The following is a 24,371-nucleotide window of genomic DNA, read 5'->3' as shown; positions in this document are numbered from 1 at the left end:
TCAGTGTCCATATGGGCAACTGACTGTTGATTTAAGAAACGTGAAAATGTACCACTTTCATCAAATCACATTGGAGAGGTGAAGTGAACTGTGGAGTCTGGTGATAATATGACTAAGATCTTTTACATTATATAAAGTAATTTAATCATTAAAATATATGTAAGAGTCATACATAATCTAAATGTATAAACTATACAATCCCTATGGCTCATTATTCTACAATTTCTTGTTGTTCACACTTAAGCAGGTTTATTGGAGTGATGAATTATAGAGACTCATGTCAGGGCTCTAAAACTGATTATACAACAGTTTCAATTGAAATGAAAATGAAATTAACACAGGTTGTATAGTTTTGAATTTAAAGTCAGAGCTCAAATACATTTTTCACATGTGGCCCTAATCCTCTTCCATAAATGAAACACCATATTGTAATTCATTCACTGTTTAGGTTGACAGTTAAAGGAAATATGTTTACATTATTTTCCCTCTTTAGACTTTACCTCCTTCATTCCAAACGACTTCAATAATCTGATAACAAAAACAACATTTTTCAAAGCAGCAAAGACCTGAGGAAGTTGATGGTGACTCTTGCAGTTGAAAAACACATTTGCTTGAAACTGATGTGGAGGAAAATGATAAGTTTTGGCCAGGAGAACAAGAAGCGATAGACCTGTTCATTGACCTTTCACCATTCAAATATACCAGAGCTGACTGGAAAACATGGCACGCCCACCATGCCATAACTCCTTTACACTAGCAAAGCCCTGGAATAAGCGGCGAATCAAACAGGTCATCATCTATCAAGAGGTGTGGCATCATCACATCATAAAAGCAGGCGAGTTCTTTACAGCTATCAGACCTAAAGCAGAAATTCAAGTGAACAGAGACGCTTTAGCCTTCTGTATCCTGATGTCCGGTAAGTCATAAACAAAATTATTTTGCTCTTTTGCAAAAAGGTTCTGCTGTTGTCGATGGCTTAATTAAAGACATAACATCTCTAGATATAACATGACCTGGATGACAGAATTGTCACAGACTTGTTGAGTTTTCAGAAAAATAATGGAATAGTTAGCTATTGTTGTATAAATCCTATAACAGAGTAATTAAAAATGCAGATTCTGTAGATTTATATCACTGATTCATTTCAATGAATTTACAGGTACACATTTTATGAAGAAGAATGGAGAATTACGCTTAGTGAAATTGGACACAAGATTAAAGCAAAAAATCTCACCATCTTATTTATCATAGAAACCCTTTTACGGTCGCTTCCTAGGATTTAAGGTAAAACAAGGTGGAAACAGCTGAGAAAACGGAAAATTGTTCCTCTGCTGAACAACGTTATATTTCACCCATTGCTGCTCTTTTTTTAATTTAAATGGAATATTTTACAGGCAATAATAGGACATACTGAGGTCTGAATAACCACCGTGGGGGTCGCAGGGATAAATGTTCAGAAATCATTTGTGTTTTATTTTAGCACCTTATAGGCTTGAGAAATAGTTATTATAAAAACTCCATCAGACCATTGCGGTGACACGGAGAGGATTTTCATTTGTAAGCGATAATCAAATCTTCTTGGTTTTTTAAACTAGTAGGTTTTATTGTACTGACAGTAACAAAACGAGCGTAGTTGTCACCTCCAGTTTTCACCTGGTTCACTGTCTCTGTGTGAGCAGCACACACTGAGGACTCAGCTCCACCAGAGGTGATCCATACAGCTCTTTTATACAGAGATCATCATCACAGCCATAATAAAAAGATGTTGCTTTCTTACACTGAACCACCGAGGTGAAGTTGGTTTGATTGATTGGATATTCGGATATTCGACAGATATTCAAAATAAGGAACTGTGTCTTTTTTTCCCCAATACCTCCCAAGCCATGTGACCTAGTGACTCCAAACCAATGCAGAATAGTTCTCCTACGTAGTACCAACCACACACACCTTTTTTTACACCCATTGTATGCACACTCTATTTTTTAACCTGCATTGTGGATTATGACCCCATAATTTGGAGTCACTAGGTCACATGGCTTGGGAGGTGTCGAATATCCGAATATCCAATATCAAACCAACTTCACCTCGGTCACTAAACCAACCAAAACCAGGCAGGATTCATCAGGCTCAAATTGTGAAAGAGTGGTTCAGGGAGCACGAGACATCATTTTAACACATGGACTGTCTACATTTTTGGGATGTGCTGGAGAAAGCTTTGCGCAGTGGTTTGACTCCCATCATCAATACAAGATCTTGGTGAAAATTAATGCAACACTGGACGGAAATAAATCTTGTGACATTGCAGAAGCTTATCTTATCGAAACAATGCCACAGTGAATGTGTGCTGTAATCAAAGCTAAAGGCAGTCCAACGAAAAATTAGAGTGTGACACCTATTTTTTTCCGGTGGAGACGTTTTCTTTGGCCAGGCAGTGTATATCATTTGATATATTGATCACTTTAATGTAATCATTAAAAGTACAGGAGGGGATTACCTTTAATGTTGAAATAACAAAATACACAAAACAGTAAATCAAAATTTACACTAAACTAGAGAGTTTCAACCCTAACCCCCCAATTACGACAATTACAATGGCAGGGGCTGAAAAACGGAGGGGAAAAAAAACTCTCGCGACCGACGCTGCTAAGAGCAATAAACTGTCAGAAATGTTTGCTGCTGTGGCCAACAGAGCCAGCAGCCTGATCTCTCAGAAATACGTGACTAGCAGCAGTGGTTCCTCTCAGCAGCAGGTGTGTCAGAGTGAGGCTTCCGCTGTCATGGTGGTGCAGCAGCAGGTTGAGGAAGAATCTCCACCATGTGGAAGTGGTGATACAGTCTTCAGCAGGTGTGATCCTGCCAGCATGGTGTAGATAAACACTCAATAAATGTTCAGAACGGTTACTTAACGGTCTATGAACTTTACTTGACATAATAAATAAACTCTGCATAGTGTGGTGTGTTACAACTAGGCCTAAATCTAGTTATCTAAAGTATTGGAAAATAATCATATTCATATACTATCCTGATTCATTGATTAGTTGCTTTTATTAACCACTATTTTCATCAAAGGATGCCACACATAATTGCAAATCTGGCAAGCTTACAACTCACATGTTGCAATGTGATGTGGTTTGAGCATATTGCTATTTTCACATTTTTTGATCATTTCTACCTATAATGACATTCCCCCAAATCAGGTCTCCAGAGTTAAAATGTTTTAAGTGTCAACATGCACCTTTCTTTGTGCCCATAGTCCAATTTGTTCATGAAGGACATTGATCTAACAACATAACACATATGTAGTCTATGATGATTTACATATTTTATTCAGTCAGTGTTTACGGTTTATTGCTTGTTCACCAGTTTAACATTTTACAGTTAAAACTAATTCAAGCCTATTCAAGTCTCCAGGATATAAGGGATATTGTTCAGTATACTAGTGTTATTAAGGGCTTGTGTGTTTAAATGTACATTAACGCCAGATGGCAAAATATCTGCGCTGGATTGTAGTGGGCCGGTCTGGACCAAAAAGTCCAGGGCTGAATTTTTGTCCCAGTCCAGGCCTGGTTAGCAGTGGACAGTCACCACTGTAGCCTTTAGGTGAGTCACTCTTGCTGTTTTATGAGGCTCTAGTTAAATAAGCAAAAGTAGTGAAGTAACACTATCTCTGGTTAGTCTGGGTGCATTTTGGAGTCCTTTAATGTTATATTTTGGCAAAAACTGTCAGTCCGGTGTAATATTCAGGTTTGTTATTACATTTGATTGTTTTTTGGAAGTGTTTCTAAAAGAGGCTCAATTGTGTTTAAGAGCGCTGTATTGAATGATATGTGAAGAGGTTTGGCTCGGAGCTTCGGGCTCAGCTGCTTTTACAAGCATCCCACATTTTTAAGATAAAAAATAATGATTAATCCATAACTGATCGTTAATTTTCCTGATGATCGATCAAGAAAATGTATTTAAATGTTCATCCCTACTTCAGACCCTCAAAAAATGGATGAAACTGAAAACACAATAGCCCTTGCTACTTTGGACTGTCTTTAGACTTTGAATAAACAAACAACAATTCCGACTGCGAGCTTTTGCTGTGTAATTGTAACAATAAGCATTCAAACACATCAAACCAACAATATAGTAAAACACGCAAAAAATGTTGCATGTGCACTGCACTAGTTCACTGTTAAAACAGAATCATTGATTAGTACAACGTTAAATATGTAACTCAGAGCTTGTTATCATTTGTAACTTTACTGTAGTTAAATTCAGTGTATTTGTCTGTAATCAGCTGTCTGTCTCTCTGCAGAACCAGCATGGTGACAATATTTCCACTAACATGGACAAATACAAGCAGGTGAAGAAAATTGGGGAAGGTGGATTTGGAACAGCTGTCCTTGTCTTATCCAAAGAGAATGGACAACAATATGTCATCAAGAAGATTGACACATCTAGAGTAAGCACCAAATGCATAATATTACACTATTTCAGTGTTCATTTGAGCTCTTCTTTACTACCTTGCTGTTTCACATTATATGTCTCTTTCACTTTGACAGTTATCAATTGAAGAGAGGCAGAAAGCTCAACAAGAAGTTGAAGTCCTTTCCAAGATGAGTCATCCCAACATTGTCAAGTATAAGGAATCTTTTGAAGGTATCAATGATCCACCATCTTAGCTGTAACCTCAAAGAATCACAGAGATCATCGACTGCAAAGATATCCTGATGCACACGTTTGCATGCATGTTACTTATACTTTATTAAAATAATCTTTCAGAAAGAAAATGTCTGTGTATTGTGATGGACTACTGTGGGGGTGGAGACCTCTACAAGAAGATAAAATCTCAGAAAGAAAAATGTTTCTCAGAAGAGCAAGTAAGCTATTAACTCTTCAAGATAATGGTGAATGTTTAAGATATTACTGTTAATCTTTAGGATGAAACTGTTCAACATGTGGATACAATTCATCATGTAACTTTTTTATTTCACTTTGCTGTATACATATTTAGCATGTATTTATACTATATACTTATGCCATTTATACTGTAATTATATGTATATATAATTACAAATAATGTGTATAGTTCTAGTTGATACTTTAAATGTGTCTTTACGTTCCTCTGCCTTTCTTAGATCCTGGACTGGTTTGTGCAGATTTGTCTGGCACTAAAACACATCCATGATAGCAACATCCTCCACAGGGACATCAAACCACAGGTATTACTTCATGTACTACATGATCTTGCATCAGTGATGCTGCATTTTGTATTTTATGACCTAATTACAGTATTTTCATGTCTGCAGAACATATTTTTGACAAAAGATGGGACTGCACAGCTTGGGGACTTTGGAGTTGCAAGGGTGCTGAACAGGTATGTAAAATGAAATCTGAATGGATCTGTAGATCTCTGTAAAGCCAAGATTAAAATGGAAATAGTAAATCATGATGCAGTCTGCTTTCTATTCTCATTTTATTTCCAGCACTGAAGAACTGGCAACAACATGCGCAGGAACACCACTTTACCTGTCACCAGAGATCTGGAAAAGTGAACCATATGACCACAAAAGGTATTAACCAGATACCCTTGAACACACTGTGCTTATCTCATTTATGGGCTAAATTAACATTTAATAATAATCTAGTACCTTGGTTCTCAAACTGGGGTCCCCGGACCCTTGGACAGGGCTGCTGCAGACAGTCCTAACAATTGTATGAGGGGTTAACATGATTAAAACAGTAGGGGTGTGTATTGGCAAGAATCTGGCGATACTATACGTATCACGATACAGGCGCAACGATACAATATATTGCGATACTGTAGGAACAATGATATTTTGAGTTTCTTTGAAAGAATTTAATTGTAAGACTAAGCAGGAGTTTTGGATAAACAAATGAAAAAAATAAGTTAACAGATTCCTTGACTCTGTTAAAAGGTTATCCCTTAACTGTAATAAGCAGGTTCAAATTTCTGAAGTTGAAAAAGAAAATGCAAAGTTACTGCAACATCTGCTCTTTATGTGCAGGCTGAAAAATTAATATCTGCCTTTCAGTAAAAGTCTCAAAGGGCTCATCCCTATGTTCCCGGGGTCCTATGTTCCCCGCTTTGTATGTGAACGGGGGACATAGGGATGATCCCGTCTACAGTTAGCCCGTTAGCTGAGTTAGCCGCCGAGTTAGCAGATGAGTTAGCCGCCGACCTAGCAGCCTAATTAGCAGCCTAGCTAACAGCGGAGTTAGCCGCTAAGCTAACAACCGAGTTAGCCGCGATCGGGGAACATAGGACCCGGAGAACATAGGTACGCTCCCGTCTCAAATACTTACTACTAATTTGTAGTATTGCCCGAGTACTTGACTCTGGCGTTGCAGAGTTTACACACCGCATGGTAAAAAAAAGCTGCTGGAGCTGGCTGTAGCCTCTCGTCCTCAGCCATCGCCGGTGAACTGTACTAAGTTAGCGGTTAGCATGCAGTTTGCCACAGACTGGCACTCTCGCGGGATTTCATTGTTCCTTTGGCGCGAAGGACATAATGACTGCTGCCAGCTAGCAGCCGGAGGTTTAATTGCAACACAAAAATTAACAAACGCCGTGAATATTTGCATGTTTATTGTTAATAAAAAAAAAAATCGATACAGTGCCGTTGAATATCCATACGGTATAGTCAAATAAAATATTGCAATATTTAAGTGTATCGATATATATTTTCTTACATCCCTACTTGAATGACATTTAAGGCATATTCTTGAGATGATACAGGGTAGGGTTGTGCATCTCTGGTCTCTGTGGCCAATACGATACATATCTCGATACACTATCAATGATCCGATGCATTAAAGATACATAAGCAGCAACTACCGATGCGATACAATTCATCCCCAAATCATGACGGAGTGCAATTCAACACGATTTGATCCAACACAATATTCGATGAGATTTGATGTGATATGACGATGCAAAGGAATAATGCTATGCAATTCAATGAGTTGGATTATTTATTAACCAAAAAATAAAAAATGATGACCTTTCACAAACGGGTCTTATTTCTCAGACCTGTACAAGTGTTTTCTGTCTTTTTCAAATTGACAGTAAACTTTTATAACACCTGCCTCACAATGAAGGGTGCTCAAGAAGATTAACAACAATGAGGTATAGTGCAACATGAAAACTGTTGCCTGGCAGCAGATGTCCTTTTTCAGCAGCACGTGTACTACACAAAATGCAGTTTCTATATTATGAACAATAAAAACCACAAACGGGTCTTTTATAACTGCTTACAAATGCTTAACATGCTGCTGTAAACAGACCCCAGTCTCACTGTTATTATTACTGACCAGTGTCTGTTATTGTCTTTGAACGAGTGGAACTGTTAGCCAGAGGATCATGAAAAAGTTTCAAGACTTTGCTCACCACTCTTGGAGCTATTCACCCGAAATTGTTGGTGTTTTTATTGAAAATCGGTCTCAGAACCTCTTCTGCTTCTGGAGGTAAGATACTCTGCTGCCACTTAGTGATTTTATCAACAAGAAAAGCATTTGAACATCTTTGGTTAAACAATCTGTACTGATCTGTGAATGAATGTGAGTGATTCTTACAGAGTCTGTTATCAACAGCTGTTTATACTGTATGGAAAGTTTCTCCTTCAGTTCATTAAGTCCCGGCAGCATCAGACAGCAGCAGGACTGATGACACATTGGGTTAGCTGCTCAAACTCATATTTTATTCTTGAAATGCATTTCTGGGCAAATGCTCAGTTTTAATATAAATCCACTCTAGTGTCAAGCGCACCTGACTTTTAAAGGGAATGGGAAATGACACTCTGATTGGTTTACCACGTTACACCCAAAACACATGATGAATTAAGAGACTTAAGTAAACCCATTTGAACTATGCACCTAGTGCATCAACCATTTTTCCACTGTTAAATTGGCAAAAGTGGATTTGAACGTGTTATAGTTCTTCATGACCGGATGACTCGACATACATAACGGATATCCATAGGCTTGTCTTTAACTCCGAGAGTGTTACTTTATTACACACATTTGTAACCTGCATTACACGCACTCCACTAGACCGGGAACTAGCCATAAAACATTGTATTACTCCGCCTATACGTCACTAACATCATCATGACGTCAGTTGCGGTTTTTGCTATGGGCAATGTGGGCAACCGCCCAGGGCGCAATCTACTTGGGGGCGCACGAGCGCTCTCAAAAAAAAAAAAAAAAAAAAAAAAAAAAAAAAGCGCGCCCTCAAAAAAAACATTGCCAGTTTTCTAGACTAATACTGCTCATTTCCACATGAAGTTGGTGCAGTGGGCGATGAGGCGCCCCTACTATCACATCAACTTGCTGCTGACAGTCATGTATACAGGTTGTGTGTGTCAGAAGAAAAGGCAAAGGGGAGGGGGCGGGGGATCAACTTGCGACTGCAGAGGCTGTGAGCAGGTTGTGAGTGAGTCTCACTCTCAGAGGAAAAGCAAGGGGGGAGGGGGGCGGGGGCTAGACTGACCTGTGATGATTATGATCCCAGGCCACACAACACAAACTGCTGCTTCCAAATAAATAGTAATACATTTATAAAATTTAAAACAGACCCGTTATAGCTACATGTAAATTATTGGGTTATGTGAAAATGCAATAAATAAATAAGTAACTTTACACCTGCACGTTCATGTGGTCAAGCACTCCCTGATAGCAATCTAATCACCCACAAAACATTTTAATGCCAGTTATAAAAAGGGTGAAAGCCTGTCAGATTACGTTAGGCTGATTATTAGTATTTTCATTTATTTCTTTTATTTTATTCATTTGTATGATGATGGATGTGTGTAATTTACTTTGGTGTTTACATACTATATTTAATTTATTTATCTTATTTTTTGTGTTATGAAGGATTTGTAGGGAGGGGCGCCGATAGTCGGTCCGCCCAGGGCGCAAAACTAGCCAGGACCGCCTCTGCATGACAGTATAAGTGCGCGGCACTACAGTATATACTACAGCATGTGGCATAAATTCACTTGTGCCATACCACTTCAGACCATGCACTATTGCAATCGTTAAAATAGGGCCCCAAGACTTTATTGTTCAATAACAAATAAAGTATAATATGTGTGTAAAATATATTGGGAGTGTTTTCAATTAACCTAAAATTCTAAATCTTAATGTTCAGTTTGTATACTTTTTGCAATTAAGTCGTTTTTTCTCCAGCTTTAAGTGACTGAAATGATTGAATAAATACAAAGCTACCCTCAGAACTGATCCAAACCTGTCTGTCTCCTTTCTCCTCTGACTTTCCCTCTTTCTGCAGTGACATTTGGGCTCTAGGCTGTGTCCTGTATGAAATGTGCACTCTGCAGCATGCAGTAAGTATTCTGTTGTGAGCCGTTTCCTAATTCATGTACATTTAATGTATCTTACACAGCATTGCAATGCTCTCTCTCACATATTTAAATCTCTTCTCTGTATGTCTAATGGTTGTCAAACTAGAAAGGGTCATCTTTCCTCATTTTTTCCTGGTGGTTATAACTGTGTACTAAATGTATTATCTTGCAGTTTGTGGCTGGCAGTTTGGAGAACGTACATCGGAAGATCCTCAGTGGCTCATACCCTCCCATATCTTCTCACTACTCCCAAGAACTGCGTTCTCTCTTGGCACAGCTGTTGAAATGTGACCCAACAGAGAGACCCTCAGTCAGTAGCATACTGGAGGAACCTTTCCTTTCCTTTAGGATAAAGAGGTTCCTCACAACACAGGTGGAAAGCACTGTTAGTTGTCTTTGATACAGTCTGAACTAACATAAAGCGGACTGCATTCAATTACAAAACACTTGTTCTCTTCTCATTCCAGAACATTGCTCAGGAATTTGACCATGACTTTCTTCATAAGCAGCCTGAAGAACGTGTGGTGCAGGGGTCACCAGGTAAGCAAACTATTTATCTCTATAAACAGATATGTGTATATGAATACACAATTTATGCAAAGAACAAGGTTCTGGTTTCTATTTATGTTTCTGGTTTACTGTGAATAGTACATGTGGGGAGTGAAAGACAAAAAAAAAAGCAACGGTATGATTGATACTTTACGGGCCCCTGTGTGTGTGTGTGTGTGTGTGTGTGTGTGTGTGTGTGTGTGTGTGTGTGTGTGTGTGTGTGTGTGTGTGTGTGAGCCTGTCCAGGCAGGTGACAAGCCCTCCCCGCGAGTTAATGTCAAATCACTGTTGTGCCTCCACCCACTCACCCTCTCTCACACTCTAACTAGAGCCGGGTTCAAAGTGCAGCTCACACACAGAAGTGGAAAAAAGAAAACAAAGAGGCATGGCCAGCACTAGCGGAGGAGTTCAGATAGAAAAGTTTGAAGAAGCACCGACTTCCTTTAAATCTCCGGTGTGGGTTAATTTTGGTTTCGCAGTTGAATACATGCGTGAATCTCCTGCATATTGTTATGAGCTACAATCTCCTGGAATCTGGATCGAGCAAGCAAGAGTGTGCGCTAGTGAGTGACTGTACGTGTGTGTTCCTTTGTGTGCTTGGACATTGGTCCAAGCACTGAGCCTTGAGGAACACCATGTCTAACTTTTGTTTGCATGGATGATTTATCATTAACATTTACAAACTGAAATCTATCAGATAAATATGATTTAAACCATTTCAATGCTGTTTCTTTAATGCCAATTAAATGTTCAAGTCTCTGCAACAGGATTTGATGATCAATAGTGTCAAAGGCAGCACTAAGGTCTAACAGGATGAGGACAGAGAGAAGTCCATTGTCTGATGAGGTTAAAAGGTCATTTGTAACTTTTACCAGTGCAGTCTCAGTGCTATGATGAGCTCTAAATCCAGACTGAAAATCCTCAAATAAACTGTTACTATGTAGAAAGTCACACAGCTGATTAGCAACTGTTTTCTCAAGGATCTTAGAGAGAAAGGGAAGGTTAGATATCAGCCTATAGTTGGCTAGAACCTCTGAATCAAGAGTAGGCTTTTTAAGAAGAGGTTTAATTTCAGCTACCTTAAAGGACTGTGGTACATAACCTGTCACCAAAGACAGATTAATCATATCTAACAAGGAATTGCTAACTGAGGGGAATACTTCCTTGAGCAGCCTAGTTGGAATCGGGTCTAAGAGACAGGTTGATGGTTTGGATGAAGTAATCATTGAAGTTAATTATGTAAGGTCGACTGGAGAGAAAAAGTCTAAAGTATCAGGTTTAACAGCGATTTCTAGGTATCCTGTGTTAGAAGATAAATCAGAGTTTATTGAGGGCAGGAGGTGATTGATTTTGTCCCTAATGGTTACAATTTTATCATTAAAGAAAATTGTGAATTCATCACTACTGAGAGTTAAAGGAATACATGGATCAGTAGTATTGTGGCTCTTTGTCAGTTTAGCCAAAGTACTGAAAAGAAACCTTGGACTGTTTTTATTCTCCTCTATTAGTGATGAGTAGTAGGCGACTCTGGCATTATGGAGGGCCTTCTTATATGCTTTAAGACTGTTTTGCCAGGTTAAGTAAGATTCTTCTAATTTAGTAGAACGCCATAGTCTTTCTAATTTTCGTGAAGTTTGCTTTAATTGTCTAGTTTGGGAATTGTACCATGGAGCTGTTCTCTGTTGTTTATTGACCCTCTTTTTTAGAGGGGCGATGGAGTTCAGAGTTTTTCTCAGTGAGTCTGCAGCATTATCAACAACACAGTCAATCTGGGGGGGACTAAAGTCAGAATAAGTCATCTTTGTTGTATTGAGACATGGTATTGAATTCAGTACTGATGGAATCTGCTCCACTCGCAAGAATCATTAAAATATAGTATCAATAATTTACAGCCAGTTCGCGGTGAGAGAGGAGCAAAGCCTCATTAAAATACATAGTCATCTATCTCTTTCCAAAATTAAAATGATATTTGTAGGTTTTTAAGTTTTACTGGAAATGTCAGACTGGATGCAGATATTGCCTTAATTCTCTTGTGTTGGCTCAGCACTTCGGACATCACAAAATGAGACATGTGGACTGACGTATCGTTACATCCCTAGTCAGTGTCTCCTATTATTTGCACAATTGCATGTGATGAGGGGAAAGATACTGTAAACACAAATGACAAAAAAAATCTTCTGACTTTCAGGCCAAGTCATAAGCTGCACCATCTACCTTTTCATAGAAACCGCTTCCTAGGATTGAAGGTAAAACAAGGTGGAAACAGTTGAGAAAGCAGCAAATTGTTCTGCTGAACAAGATTATATTCCACCCTGCCACTAACCATTGCTGCTCTTTTCTAATGCAGCCATCATATTATAGAAAGACTTTAACCTACACATTATTTAAATCGCAAAAAGATAAACCGTTCGTATTTCAATTTAATCTTTTGTATTTTAAAATGAAAACCAAATAATCACTCACTTTTTGTTTTTCAATATTTGTTCCTGAAAAAAAATCAAATGAGCAAAAGATGCACGGACCCAAAGCCTAGGGTATAATTATTATGACTAGGCTAGCCTACGTTTTATGATTTAACTTTTTTAAATGGCAAGTTTATGATTGTGTCATTATAATCCTAAATATATGCTAGTACTCTTTCTTTAGTCCTCCAGAGAGCTATGTTTTTTTTTTAAAAAGAAACTAGTAGCTTTTTATTTTATTTATCTTTTACAAGGGAAACCTCACCAAGACAGCAGCAAGACAGTATAAAAAAAACAATAAAAAAATTGGTAGCTACTAAAACAAGCCAAGCAGAGTTGGCGAAACTCATAATAACCTAAGAGGAAGTTCCAGATAAAATTATGAGGTGTATTAGCCCACAAAACAATAAAACAATTCAATTTACATTCAATGTAAAATTTTAATTTTAAATTAAATTTTATTTAGAGTTACCGTTTGTTAAAAAGACTGATGGACACTCGATAATTTTAATAGGTAGAATTTTGGGGCTGTCAGCGTTAGCGCGTTAATCGCGATTACATTAATGCAATCCATAACGCGTTAATATTTTTTAATCGCATTTTAATGTTGCAAGCCTTTTTGTCCCTTCTACTCCCCCGTAGACGGCTCCTCTAGCTGTAGCGCTATGCTTTGAAGTGTAAGTAAGTAAAATATTTCCACTCATATTTTTAATATATTGTAACGTCCCCCAATAAACACCGAGACGTTAGCCGGTTTAGCTGGCTCTTTATTCCTTTTTATTACACAGGCTACTGTGGGCCGTAGCCAACACCAAAACAACCAAACCTAATGTAGTAGCTCCTTCGCCACACACGTGCTGCCGTCTTCTTCTCAGAGGCTAACAACAACAACACACCTGCATGCTGCAAGTCTCACTCTCAAGACGCGTTCACAGACACTCGACTCGGGAAAAACAGCACTTTAACTGAACAGAACAGAAACTGGCTTAAACTCTCAAATTTTATAACACAAAACAGTAACATGCCCAGTTTGTTACAGTATTTTGTATTTTATGAATTGTATCTCCACCAGGATGCGTTGCCCTTATTAAGGTATAAAATGGTGATAATGATAAAAAACACTTACAAGTGTTATTTAACATAGAAAAGTGATACAATCTGGTCATTAATATCACACATACTAGTTTCTTAACTGATTTTTATAAACTCTATCAAAGTATAGACCTACCACAAGCTTCAACATGATGTTAAAGACTCTATCTCCTGGTGCACGCTGCCTGTTTAAGGGTTAAACATGCAATTAAAAATGCGATTAATCGCGATTAACTATGGGAATTCTGCGATTAATCGCGATTTTAAAAATTAATCGTTTGACAGCCCTAGTAGAATTGTTTTACTTTATTTTATCACAGGAAGCTGACAACGGCTGTCTGTGCCTGACCTGAGGCCGTTTTTTAAATGGTGATTCAGTTTCATCCATAATGTAGGGTATCAGTTAAAGCACAAAAACCCAGGACATAACACCACTCTCAACAACAGTAAACAGAAGCAGCTGATCGGTGAAGCTGCATATCATAATCAACAGTCCAATAAGTGCCCTATCCCCCACACCCTTTGTAATTCTCATCGGATATGCATTGATCCTATATATGGCATTTTGGCAGTCTAATTGATGGAAACCGTTGTCCCATCAAAGAACTTGTAAACAGCAGAACAACAGAACTTGTAATCCCTACTTGTAAACAGCTGCTTCAGTCTGGTATGGCCAAATGCATCGCATCTGCACATTTTTACGCCACAGTAGTGATAAACATACACACTTGTCACTGTCTTTATTATGTGGTAATGTTATGTGTTGTGCAATTTTATGTATATGGTCGCACCCTGGGAAGCTAATGGGGATCCTAATAAACTAAATTTAAACACACAACCACATAGACACACACACACACACACACACACACACACACAAGTAAAGGGGACTTGCTTTTTGTGCTCATAAAGGGAAGTGAGTCCCCATAATATTAGTGGGGACAAAACACAATACTGGGAGACACACACAGACACAAACACACACACATTTCAATAAACAGTCGTATGGGGTTATTGACTTTTAAAGTTATCTATTTTTCTCTTTCATAGTTTTCAACATTCTCTCCAAACTTGGACTGGAGAGATTTTATCCCAACAAGCTCACTCTTCGCTCTCTCTTGGAAATCAACAAAAACAATATTTATGATGAAACTGTTGAATCACTGAAGAATATACCATGGTGCTTTCTCAGGAAACTCTTTCAAATAAATGCAGAATGCAGAAACTTTACACAAGTATCAAGCAATGATGAAGATGGGGAAGAAAACAGTGACCTGTTTGACTTTGACCAGCCCACTGCAGATAACTCTGCAGACAACAAGGTTAACCCTCTTGACCTCATAGTTGCACTCTTCCATTGTGCTGACAGCTTCTTGCAACAGGAAATGGCTCTCAAGATGTCAATGTGCCAGTTTTCTGTCCCACTGCTGTTGCCTCATGTCAATAACAGTCAGTCTACTCTGATGCTGTGGGCTCTGAGAGACATCGTCAAAGAGTGGCGTCCACATGATTTGTCTGAATCAAGAGGATTTGTTGAAAACAACATTGTCAAAGCAAATATACCATTCTTTACCTTTGTCAGGCTGAAAAACTGTAGTCTCTCCAAGTCACAGGTTTTGAATCATGTTCTCAGTCGTGGCCAACAGAATCACAACATCTTCATACACAGAGATATGGAAGGAGGAAGACTTCAAAGAAGAATTGCAAATGGTTTGGTCGAGGTTTGCTGGTTCCTTCCCTGTGGCAAAGAAAATCTTGACATATTTCCAGGACCAGTTGCCTTTGCCAATTTGAGAGGAGACATTTGTGAGTCACAGGCACAATTCAATTTTCTGTTTCACGTGTCAACTTCTACCTTTGTGTTCCTGGACAAAGTTGAAGAAAATGAGCACAAGATTCTGACTTCTCTTCAAAATGTGAAATCCAAACTTTTCTTGATTGTTAATCGCAAGGAGGACAACTCTAGAGAGGACATGATGTCTGTCAAGAAAACACTGAAAGAATTAGAGCTACCAAAAAGCAATGTGAAAACCAAAGACTCAGGTGTAAATATTGCAGAGTTTTCAAAGAAACTTTGTGCAGCCATTAAGACCTCACTGCCAGATGTAAAAGCCACACTGAACACTATCAATATGGTTGGAAAAGCTGCTGAGCTTGGTCTATCTGTGGATGAAACCACAAGTGACGAACAGAAAAAAGCAGCTGAGGAGATTATGAAAGGAATTGGGGTGAGGACGATACCGGACTACAAGAAACAACAACTTCCATTGCAGGGAGATAACTGGAAAAGATTATCACAGTTACAGAAAGAGGAGTGTAGATTGAAGAAATCTGGTGGTATAGGACTGGAAGAATATAAGTCACAGTTAGAGGAAGAAAAACTAAAAATCAGGAAGGAGCAAAACAAATACAAACCATCCAAAGCCATGACAAGTTTCATTGAATCCTTATCCACAAGAGAGAAGGAGAAAAGAGATTTTTTTCTCAAGTGGATGAAGCTTAAGCTTGATACACATTCACGGAGCAAACTGTCTGATCTACGGAACAAATTCAAGGAGCATTGCGAAAAAAAAGACATCAAACTCATTGAAAAGTTAGACAAAGATTTGCTGGACAGTTCTTTAGGAGTAGAGCATTACATGAGAGAGATGGGACTCATCTATGAGTTCTCAGTTAAAGGCTCAAAAAACACTGCTGATGAAATATCTCGTCTTCCTGGTTTGGCTGCTGAAATGCTGTTGGATGGATATCCTTTAGAGATCTTGGATGGAGATGCTTCCAACATCCCAGAGAGATGGGTGACAGATGTGCTGATGGAGCTTCACAAGAAGGTTGGAGAACAGAGCAGACTGTTAGTACTGACTGTGCTGGGTGTTCAAAGTACAGGGAAGTCAACACTCCTCAACACCATGTTTGGTGTGCAGTTTCCTGTCAGCAGCGGCAGATGCACAAGAGGAGCTTATATGCTCTTCCTCAAAGTTGGAGAGGATATGAAACGTGAGTTGAACTATGATTTTATAGTTCTCATCGACACAGAGGGTCTAAAGTCTCCTGATCTGGCAGAACTAGAGGAAAGTTATGTGCATGACAATCAGATGGCAACATTTGTTATTGGTTTAAGTGATATCACCATTATCAATGTTGCCATGGAGAACTCAACAGAAATGAAAGATGTCCTGCAAATTGCTGCTCATGCTTTCCTGAGAATGAAGGAAATTGGTAAAAAGCCAATTTGTCATTTTGTGCACCAAAATGTTTCTGGAGTTTCAGCTCATGCAAAGACCATAACAGAAAGAAAGCATCTCTTGGACCAGCTCAATGAAATGACACAAATTGCTGCTGACATGGAAAAGAAGCCTTCTATTAAAGCATTCACAGATGTGCTGGACTATGACATGGACAGAAACAACTGGAACATCCCAGGACTCTGGCATGGAACCCCTCCGATGGCACCAGTGAACACAGGTTACAGTGAAGCTGTAGCAGAGTTAAAGAAAAATCTTTTAGAGACAGCAAAAACAAACCAGTGCAATCAAGCCTCAAAGATCCCAGAGTTTCTAGAATGGATGAGAAGTCTCTGGAAAGCTGTGAAATATGAGAACTTCATCTTTAGTTTCAGAAACACTCTTGTGGCTCGTGCCTACGACAACCTTTGCAAAGAGTTCAGTCAATGGGAATGGGAGTTCAGAAAAGAAATCCTCTCCTGGCAAACAAAAGCAGAGTTGGAAATCTTAAATTGTGACAGCGAATCTGATGTACAAGTTTGGAGCACACTGGTTAAATCAAAAAAGTCAGAGGCATCAGATAAAATCAAATCGGAAAAAAGACAAATGACGGAGAAACTTACTACTTACTACAAAAAGAAAGACCAGAATGTAAACCTGATAGAAAAATACAAAACTGACTTTTTCAACAGTATCAGTAATCTTGCCAAGGAAATCACACATTCAGCAAACAATAAATTTGATTATATCCTTGTGCTAAAAATAAGTTCAAAACAGGCACAAGACATTCTGAGCAAATACAGAGCCAGGATTGAAGACAAAGTCATGAAGCTTCTGAGAGCTTGTAAAGGGTCACAGCTGTCGGATCAACAGCTGACACATGAGTTTGAAAAGATGTGGACTGAAGCCACTAAAAACGTGTCTGGCCTGAAAGAGCGAGATATCGCAGCTAGTGTCCTTGAGCAGTTGAGAAGCAATTTCTCAAACCGGAATGTTAACGAGGAATTTCAAAACATTAGAGACCTAAAGGAGTTTGGGAAGGGTCCATTTAAAACCAGACGTGAACATATGGACTCCTTCTTGAAGAAGTTTGGATCTCTGGTTTGGGGTCTTGGGGATCTGCAGAACTTTGCTGACACAGTCATTGAGTCTTGCACACGATTTGTGCATGATAAAACAAAGACAAAAACAGATTACCAAGACTCTTTTACAAGAGATCTTCTTGAGAAAATAGATCAGTCCCTTGATCAAAACTACAAGAATCACAAAACAAATGCAAAGTTTGTGATTGACCTGAAACTTCACATTTGTGGCATTGCCTCAAGGGAATTCCTCAAAATGCACCGAAAATACTTGTCAGATAAAGATCCTCGAATTCAGTTGGAGAAGATGAAGTCTCAATACTTGACAGATTTTCTTGATTTATACAAAGATAGAGATCATTGTCAACGCAAAGCAAATAATTTTGTCCAGTCTTGCATCAAACCTGCTGTGGAAGAGTACATCAATAGATCTTTGGGAATAGACATTGTGGATGAAATTTTAACAAGCTGCCATTCAGCAGAGTACAGCTCCCGCTCCTTTTTCCAGTACAACATTCAGGAAGAGTTACTGAAAAATGATGACTTTGAAAAATTTGTCAAGTACATTTGTAATTATGAAATATATGTTAAGGATTGGATATTTCAGCAAATCCAGCAACAAATGTCAAAGGACAAAACTTTGTTCAACCTGAAGAACAAGAACCTTCAAGTCATAGCTGATAAAATCACAGCAGCATTAGAGGAGGCCACGAATGGACCAAGTGGTGTTCAACTGCCAGACAACAATGAAAGCATCAGAAAGCTCATCAGCAACATGCGGAAGTATTTGATTAAAGACATCTTAATTTCAGTGGAAGATGAAAAAACCACCCTGTTTCAAATCCAAAGCACATGTCATCCATTTATCAACAACCTCAAAAAGTCAATAAAAGACTTGAAAGAACAGCTTCAGGAGGAATTCTCAAAGTCTGAAAACATCACTGAGACAGTAAACAAACTTCCAATCAAACCACAGGATGAGCTTTTCAAGCGAGTGTTTGGTTGTGGAAAGCAATGTCCATTTTGTAAAGTTCCCTGTGAGGCTGGAGGAAAAGGACATGATAAGCATCATGCAGCCGTGCATCGACCACAAGGTCTTGGTAGACACAGGAATATTGACACTCAGAAGCTGGTTGAAACAGTGTGTACAACTATTGTGCAAAGTGAGATTAAATTCAGAAACTCAGATACTAATGGAGAGTGGCATCCTTACAAAGAGTATTACACATACTATCCAGACTGGCTCATTCAACCAGATCCCAGCATAGAGGCATCTGACTACTGGAAGTATGTACTGGTACGATACAATGACAGATTTGCTCAACAATACAAGGCCAAACCAGCTGATGTTCCAGAGGCCTGGAAGAAAATCACAAAGGAACAAGCACTGAAGGGGTTAAAAGATGCCTTCAACATAAAGTGAACAAGGCAAAAATATCTTTAAACAAAACCAAATTTGGAACATTCAAGACAAAAAACAAACAAAAATTCTGTGAAAAGATTTAATCAGTCAAATTCAAAATCTAGTTCAACTTTTTAAACTCAAATACAGACTAAACCAGCTGCTGACAGTGAATACTGTGAACATGATGAATAACAAATGATGAGTTGAATAAGTTTCTGGGAAGTTGAAAAGCTGGAAATAGTTAGATTGTTAAATATTTTATATACTATTTCTTTAACTTTTATTATTTTGTTTTTATTGTCTTTTTTTACAGATGTTTTGTTTCCTTCTCTCATGCATAATGACTGGTCTGCATGATAATGATGTTCACAATTAAAATGAACAACAAAGATCACGTAAAACAAATAGATGTTTTGTCACACTTTCATCTTTATTTTTTGGTTGTGATCATATGAATTTTTAGTTTTTTCAAGTTTTAATATATGATTAAGTGCATGAAAACTGCAGAATTATGATGCTGATGATGATAACTAAAATGATGTACTACAAAAACCACAACAAAAAGGGGTCATAATTGACCATATTTGGGGGTTTTCTGTTGCTGTTTTATGAAGTGTTTAAAATAATTATGATGATGAAGATGTCATCATGTTTCATTCATTGTACAGTTAACTTTCTAATGGTTACTATCAGTCAATGAATAACAAATATTGATACAACTGACTTTTGGTTCTGCTGTTTAGAAGTTGAACATGAAACAAAGAAGAAAGCACAGAAACTATTACTCACACTTTTAAATATTTACCATGTTTTATTGTTTATTTTATTATTTTAAATAAAAATGTGATGATGATGATGAAGGCCTACAGTATGTAATTCAAAGGCCATGTAATGAGATGCTGTTTTATTACATTTTACTACTTTTTACATTTATATTATTACATTACATATATTATTATTTACATTATAGTTTTATTCTTTAACATTTCTTACAGATCATAACATGCTACAATGAAGAAGTTATTCATGTTTTCTTGCAGAGTAAATTGTCATCAGTTCAAATGTGTTCATGTTGATATAAATTACTTTTTGATTCATCAACAAATACTGAGACATCCTTTCATGTTTTAATGTGTAACTTTCATTATTTTTAACAGATGATGATGTGTTGAACAAGTCAAGTTAAACACCAGAAAACTATTTTGTTATATTTTTAAAAACATTATTATTGTTTTTCCTGTTTTCGTTTTCTGTTTTTTTTTTTTTACCTTTTAATGAGTACAAAGTTATTTGTTTTATTCATCTTGCAACACAAATATGTCGATAATGACACGTGGCAAATATAATGATGATGATGATGATGAAGTGCAAAGACCATGTGAACAGATGTTTTCTAACATGTCATCACTATTCTTTAATATTTTTAGTTTCATTTCTAATAGGAACATGTCTTGTTTATTTTCTTCCTTTAAATAAGATGTGATGCTGATATGTAACTTTTTAAAATGTTTTTTCTGTATTAGACGAAAGCCTATAGTATACAGTTTAAAGGCTATGTAATGACAGTTTTCATATTTAGAAGTTGAACATGAAACAAAGAAGAAAGCACAGAAACTATTACTCACACTTTTAAATATTTAACTTTTTTTCCCTTTATTTTATTCTTTTAAATAAAAATGTGATGATGATGATGATGAGGATGATGATGATGAAGATGTCAGCATGGTTCATTCATTGTTCACAGTTAACTTTCTAATGGTTACTATCAGTCAATGAATAACAAATATTGATACAACTGACTTTTGGTTCTGCTGTTTAGAAGTTGAACATGAAACAAAGAAGAAAGCACAGAAACTATTACTCACACTTTTAAATATTTAACATATTCTTTCTGTTTATTTTATTATTTTAAATAAAAATGTGATGATGATGATGAAGGCCTACAGTATGTAATTCAAAGGCCATGTAATGAGATGCTGTTTTACTTTTTACTGCTTTTTACATTTATATTATTACATTACATTTATTATTATTTCCATTATAGTTTTATTCTTTAACATTTCTTACAGATCATAACATGCTACAATGAAGAAGTTATTCATGTTTTCTTGCAGAGTAAATTAATTGTCATCAGTTCAAATGTGTTCATGTTGATATAAATTACTTTTTGATTCATCAACAAATACTGAGACATCCTTTCATGTTTTAATGTGGAACTTTTTTCATTATTTTTGACAGATGATGATGTGTTGAACAAGTCAAGTTAAACACCAGAAAACTGTTTTGTTATTATTTTTCTGTGTTAGTTAATTTTTTATTTTACTTTTTAATGAGTTCAGAGATTGTTATATTCATCTTTTAACACAACTAATGATGTGCTAAATATGATGATCAAGGCCTACAGTATACAATTTAAAGGCTATGTAATGATGTTTTTATATTTACATTTATTTTTACTTTTTAGTTTTCTTTAACATTTTAACATTTATTTTTGACAGAAAAGTTTTTTTTCATTTTACTTTTTAATGAGTACAGCTATGTACATAAAGATGATGATGAAGTGCAAAGACCATGTGAAACAGATGTTTTCTAACATGTCATCACTATTGTTTAATATTTTACAGTTTCATTTCTAATAGGAACATGCTAAACATTTGATCTTTTGATGTGTGTTTGATGAAAGTTAGTGAATAAGAAGTCTTTATGTTGTTGTAACTGATCTTTCAGCTCATGTTTAAATATTGTCTAAACAAGCCAACTGTGGGAATAATGTGGCATCTTCTGGTCTGTTGATCATGTTGAACTTCTGACTTACATGTTTTCACACACAATGAATTAAACAAGACACAAAGAAGTTGAGCTTTGTCAGTGTTTCTTTTTCTTCTTTTTACATGTTGACATACAGTATAGTTATGTGCATAATGATAAGTGATAGTGATAATACACTGTATGTACAAAGATCATGTGGCCAAGTGTGATTTATGATACATAAAAGAAATAAAAATTTAATATAGTATAAAGTTTAGTACTACCAATATAAATCAAAAAATATCAAAGCCAATGCACTACTGACAACAATGGTGTCAGTCTTTACCAGCTGTCAGTAGATGCTTTATATCTATTGTGCATTGCATTATGGGACAACAGTGTCAACACCAGTTATCCATTATTAATCAACACTACAGACTCAGAATGTTAAGATTTCATTTTTGTAAAATTATTTTCACAGTTATAGTTTTCTGTCAACAATGCCAATTACAATGGACATGCATGAAAAAGTGACATTGAAGAGACTTTAACTACTACCACTTCTTTTTTTTAAATAATGTCCTCACTTACTCTGGACAATCCACAGGACACATTCTCAACAATTCTGAGTGAGGACTTTTTACTAAACAATTTTCTTTTACAATATTTTCTGTGGATTATTCACAGTAACACTTTATGGAAAACACACTGGGCAAGTGTTTCACATCACAAGAGTTTATTCAGAAAATTATTTTCTACAATGTTGGGTGAACTGTTCCTTTAACAAATCTGTTGTATGAATACACAAAAAGTTGAGTAGAAAGAGAAGCAATACAGTTGTGACAAATTCAGTTTTCTGCACTCTGTTATAGCTCTGCAAGTGAAAAATTAAGAGTGTCTGAAATCACAAACTGCACAGTTTTATTCATACATTAATAACTCCTGTCTTTGTTAGATCCAACAAGATAAAAGCATGGTTGATAATCGAACAGCTTTAAAGGCCCTGATCTGACAGGGAGCTATTTTATTTAATTTTTTTCAATGGAAGTGAATCTTATGTTGCTGAGTGCCTTTGTGTTTTAGCAGGAGGGCGCTGTGTACTGTTCACACATAAAGCAGTTTGTACATCTGTAATGTGAATTCTTATTATTCATCTTGTCTGATCAAATGAGTAATTATGTTATGTTATATGATTAGATGTGTATGTCATAATCTGCTGACCATGACATGAAATGCTGATTTAGTGAACATCATGTGTGTTATAATCTGACTAACCATTGTCCTGACTGTACACATGTTATGTCGTGTCTATTGTGCTTACATTGTTCTGATGATAGAACGAGGTCATCCTTTCTGTGATAATGTATTGTATATAATCTGACTGTTTCCTCTGCTCTGGGCTTGCCATCTCACACTTGAGACAGCAAGGAGTCCGTCTGCAGACGACTGAATAAACTAGAGAAAAACTTACGGCTTTGTGCTTCTTAATAAATATTGCCAGAACAACGACAGAACAGAGCAGGGTAATAACCATTTGGATTTCATTGACAAACAGATTTCAGTCCAAAGTTCAATCAAATACAACAGCTCTGCTATAAATTCTATTCACTAACAGAGACCATGCCAACGTAGATATGAGTTTAAGTATTTATTACGTGGAAGGAAGAGGGTTGAAGGGTAGGGATGAGGGGATGATGAAGGAACGGGGGTGAAGGGATAAAAGGTAAGAGAGGGGGAGGAAGAAAGATGTAGGGTGTAAGGTGGATTCACAAGCAAGGAACACATCACCAACGAGATACGTTTTAACAGATTTATTGACAGAATTTGAATGAATTGTGTATTCTTGATGCGGAGTGATCGGCGGAGGATCCGCCGTTGCGCCCGGGCAGCGACGAACCCCCAAAAACCTCCAATTATTTGAGATGCGCTCGTGCGGATCTTAGATCGTTGAGTCTAAGCAGATATAGCGGGGATACTTTAATGAGGCGTTAATGATAAGTCCAAGATACAAGCAAGACGGCACGGGTCGAGGGCGATGGTGACGCAGTGAAATCTGAAAAATGCTAATATGAACATCGCTTTGAGGGTCAGGGCGATTGTAACGGGTGGTGTATGGACCCAATTGCAGTACAAAGGACTCAGAAACAGTGGTAAAAGTACAACGGTTTACTTCAGACTCTGGCAGACAGGCAAACAGTTCAGAAACCGGTAAACAGTAGTGATGTTACCTGTGACACCAACGATTCGAAGCGTGTATCAGAAAAATGAACCACCGAGCAGTGAACCACTGTGTCGGAGCGTGATTCGTTTGATGATGATGATCACATGACCAATGACGTCCGAAGCTTCATTTGTCACGCACGCCTACATGACTGGTTCAAATCTTTAAAGCGCCCTGAAACCGGACGCGCACTTGTGGGTTGTGAGTATTGTAAGAGCAT

The 24,371-nt window shown here is 37.3% G+C and overlaps 2 protein-coding genes across 2 annotated transcripts; both read left to right on the top strand.

Moving 5' to 3' along the window:
- Positions 1–4,330: 4,330 nt before the first annotated feature.
- LOC128367723 (serine/threonine-protein kinase Nek1-like) lies at positions 4,331–10,488 on the top strand. The gene is made up of 10 exons (XM_053328379.1): positions 4,331–4,447; positions 4,548–4,644; positions 4,768–4,865; positions 5,124–5,207; positions 5,295–5,362; positions 5,472–5,558; positions 9,296–9,350; positions 9,541–9,753; positions 9,836–9,908; positions 10,397–10,488. The coding sequence occupies exons 1-10, from the start codon at positions 4,331–4,333 to the stop codon at positions 10,486–10,488; spliced, it is 984 nt and encodes a 327-aa protein (XP_053184354.1).
- A 1,142-nt stretch (positions 10,489–11,630) lies between these two features.
- LOC128367637 (up-regulator of cell proliferation-like) lies at positions 11,631–19,200 on the top strand. Its single transcript, XM_053328283.1, has 2 exons — positions 11,631–11,652; positions 14,522–19,200. Exons 1-2 carry the CDS (start codon positions 11,631–11,633, stop codon positions 19,198–19,200), a joined length of 4,701 nt encoding a protein of 1,566 aa, XP_053184258.1.
- Positions 19,201–24,371: the final 5,171 nt, after the last annotated feature.

The sequence above is a fragment of the Scomber japonicus genome, chromosome 1, assembly GCF_027409825.1.
Source record: "Scomber japonicus isolate fScoJap1 chromosome 1, fScoJap1.pri, whole genome shotgun sequence".
NCBI lineage: Eukaryota > Metazoa > Chordata > Actinopteri > Scombriformes > Scombridae > Scomber > Scomber japonicus.
Note: the sequence above shows the minus strand (reverse complement) of the source record. Positions and strands in the feature narration are given on the sequence as shown.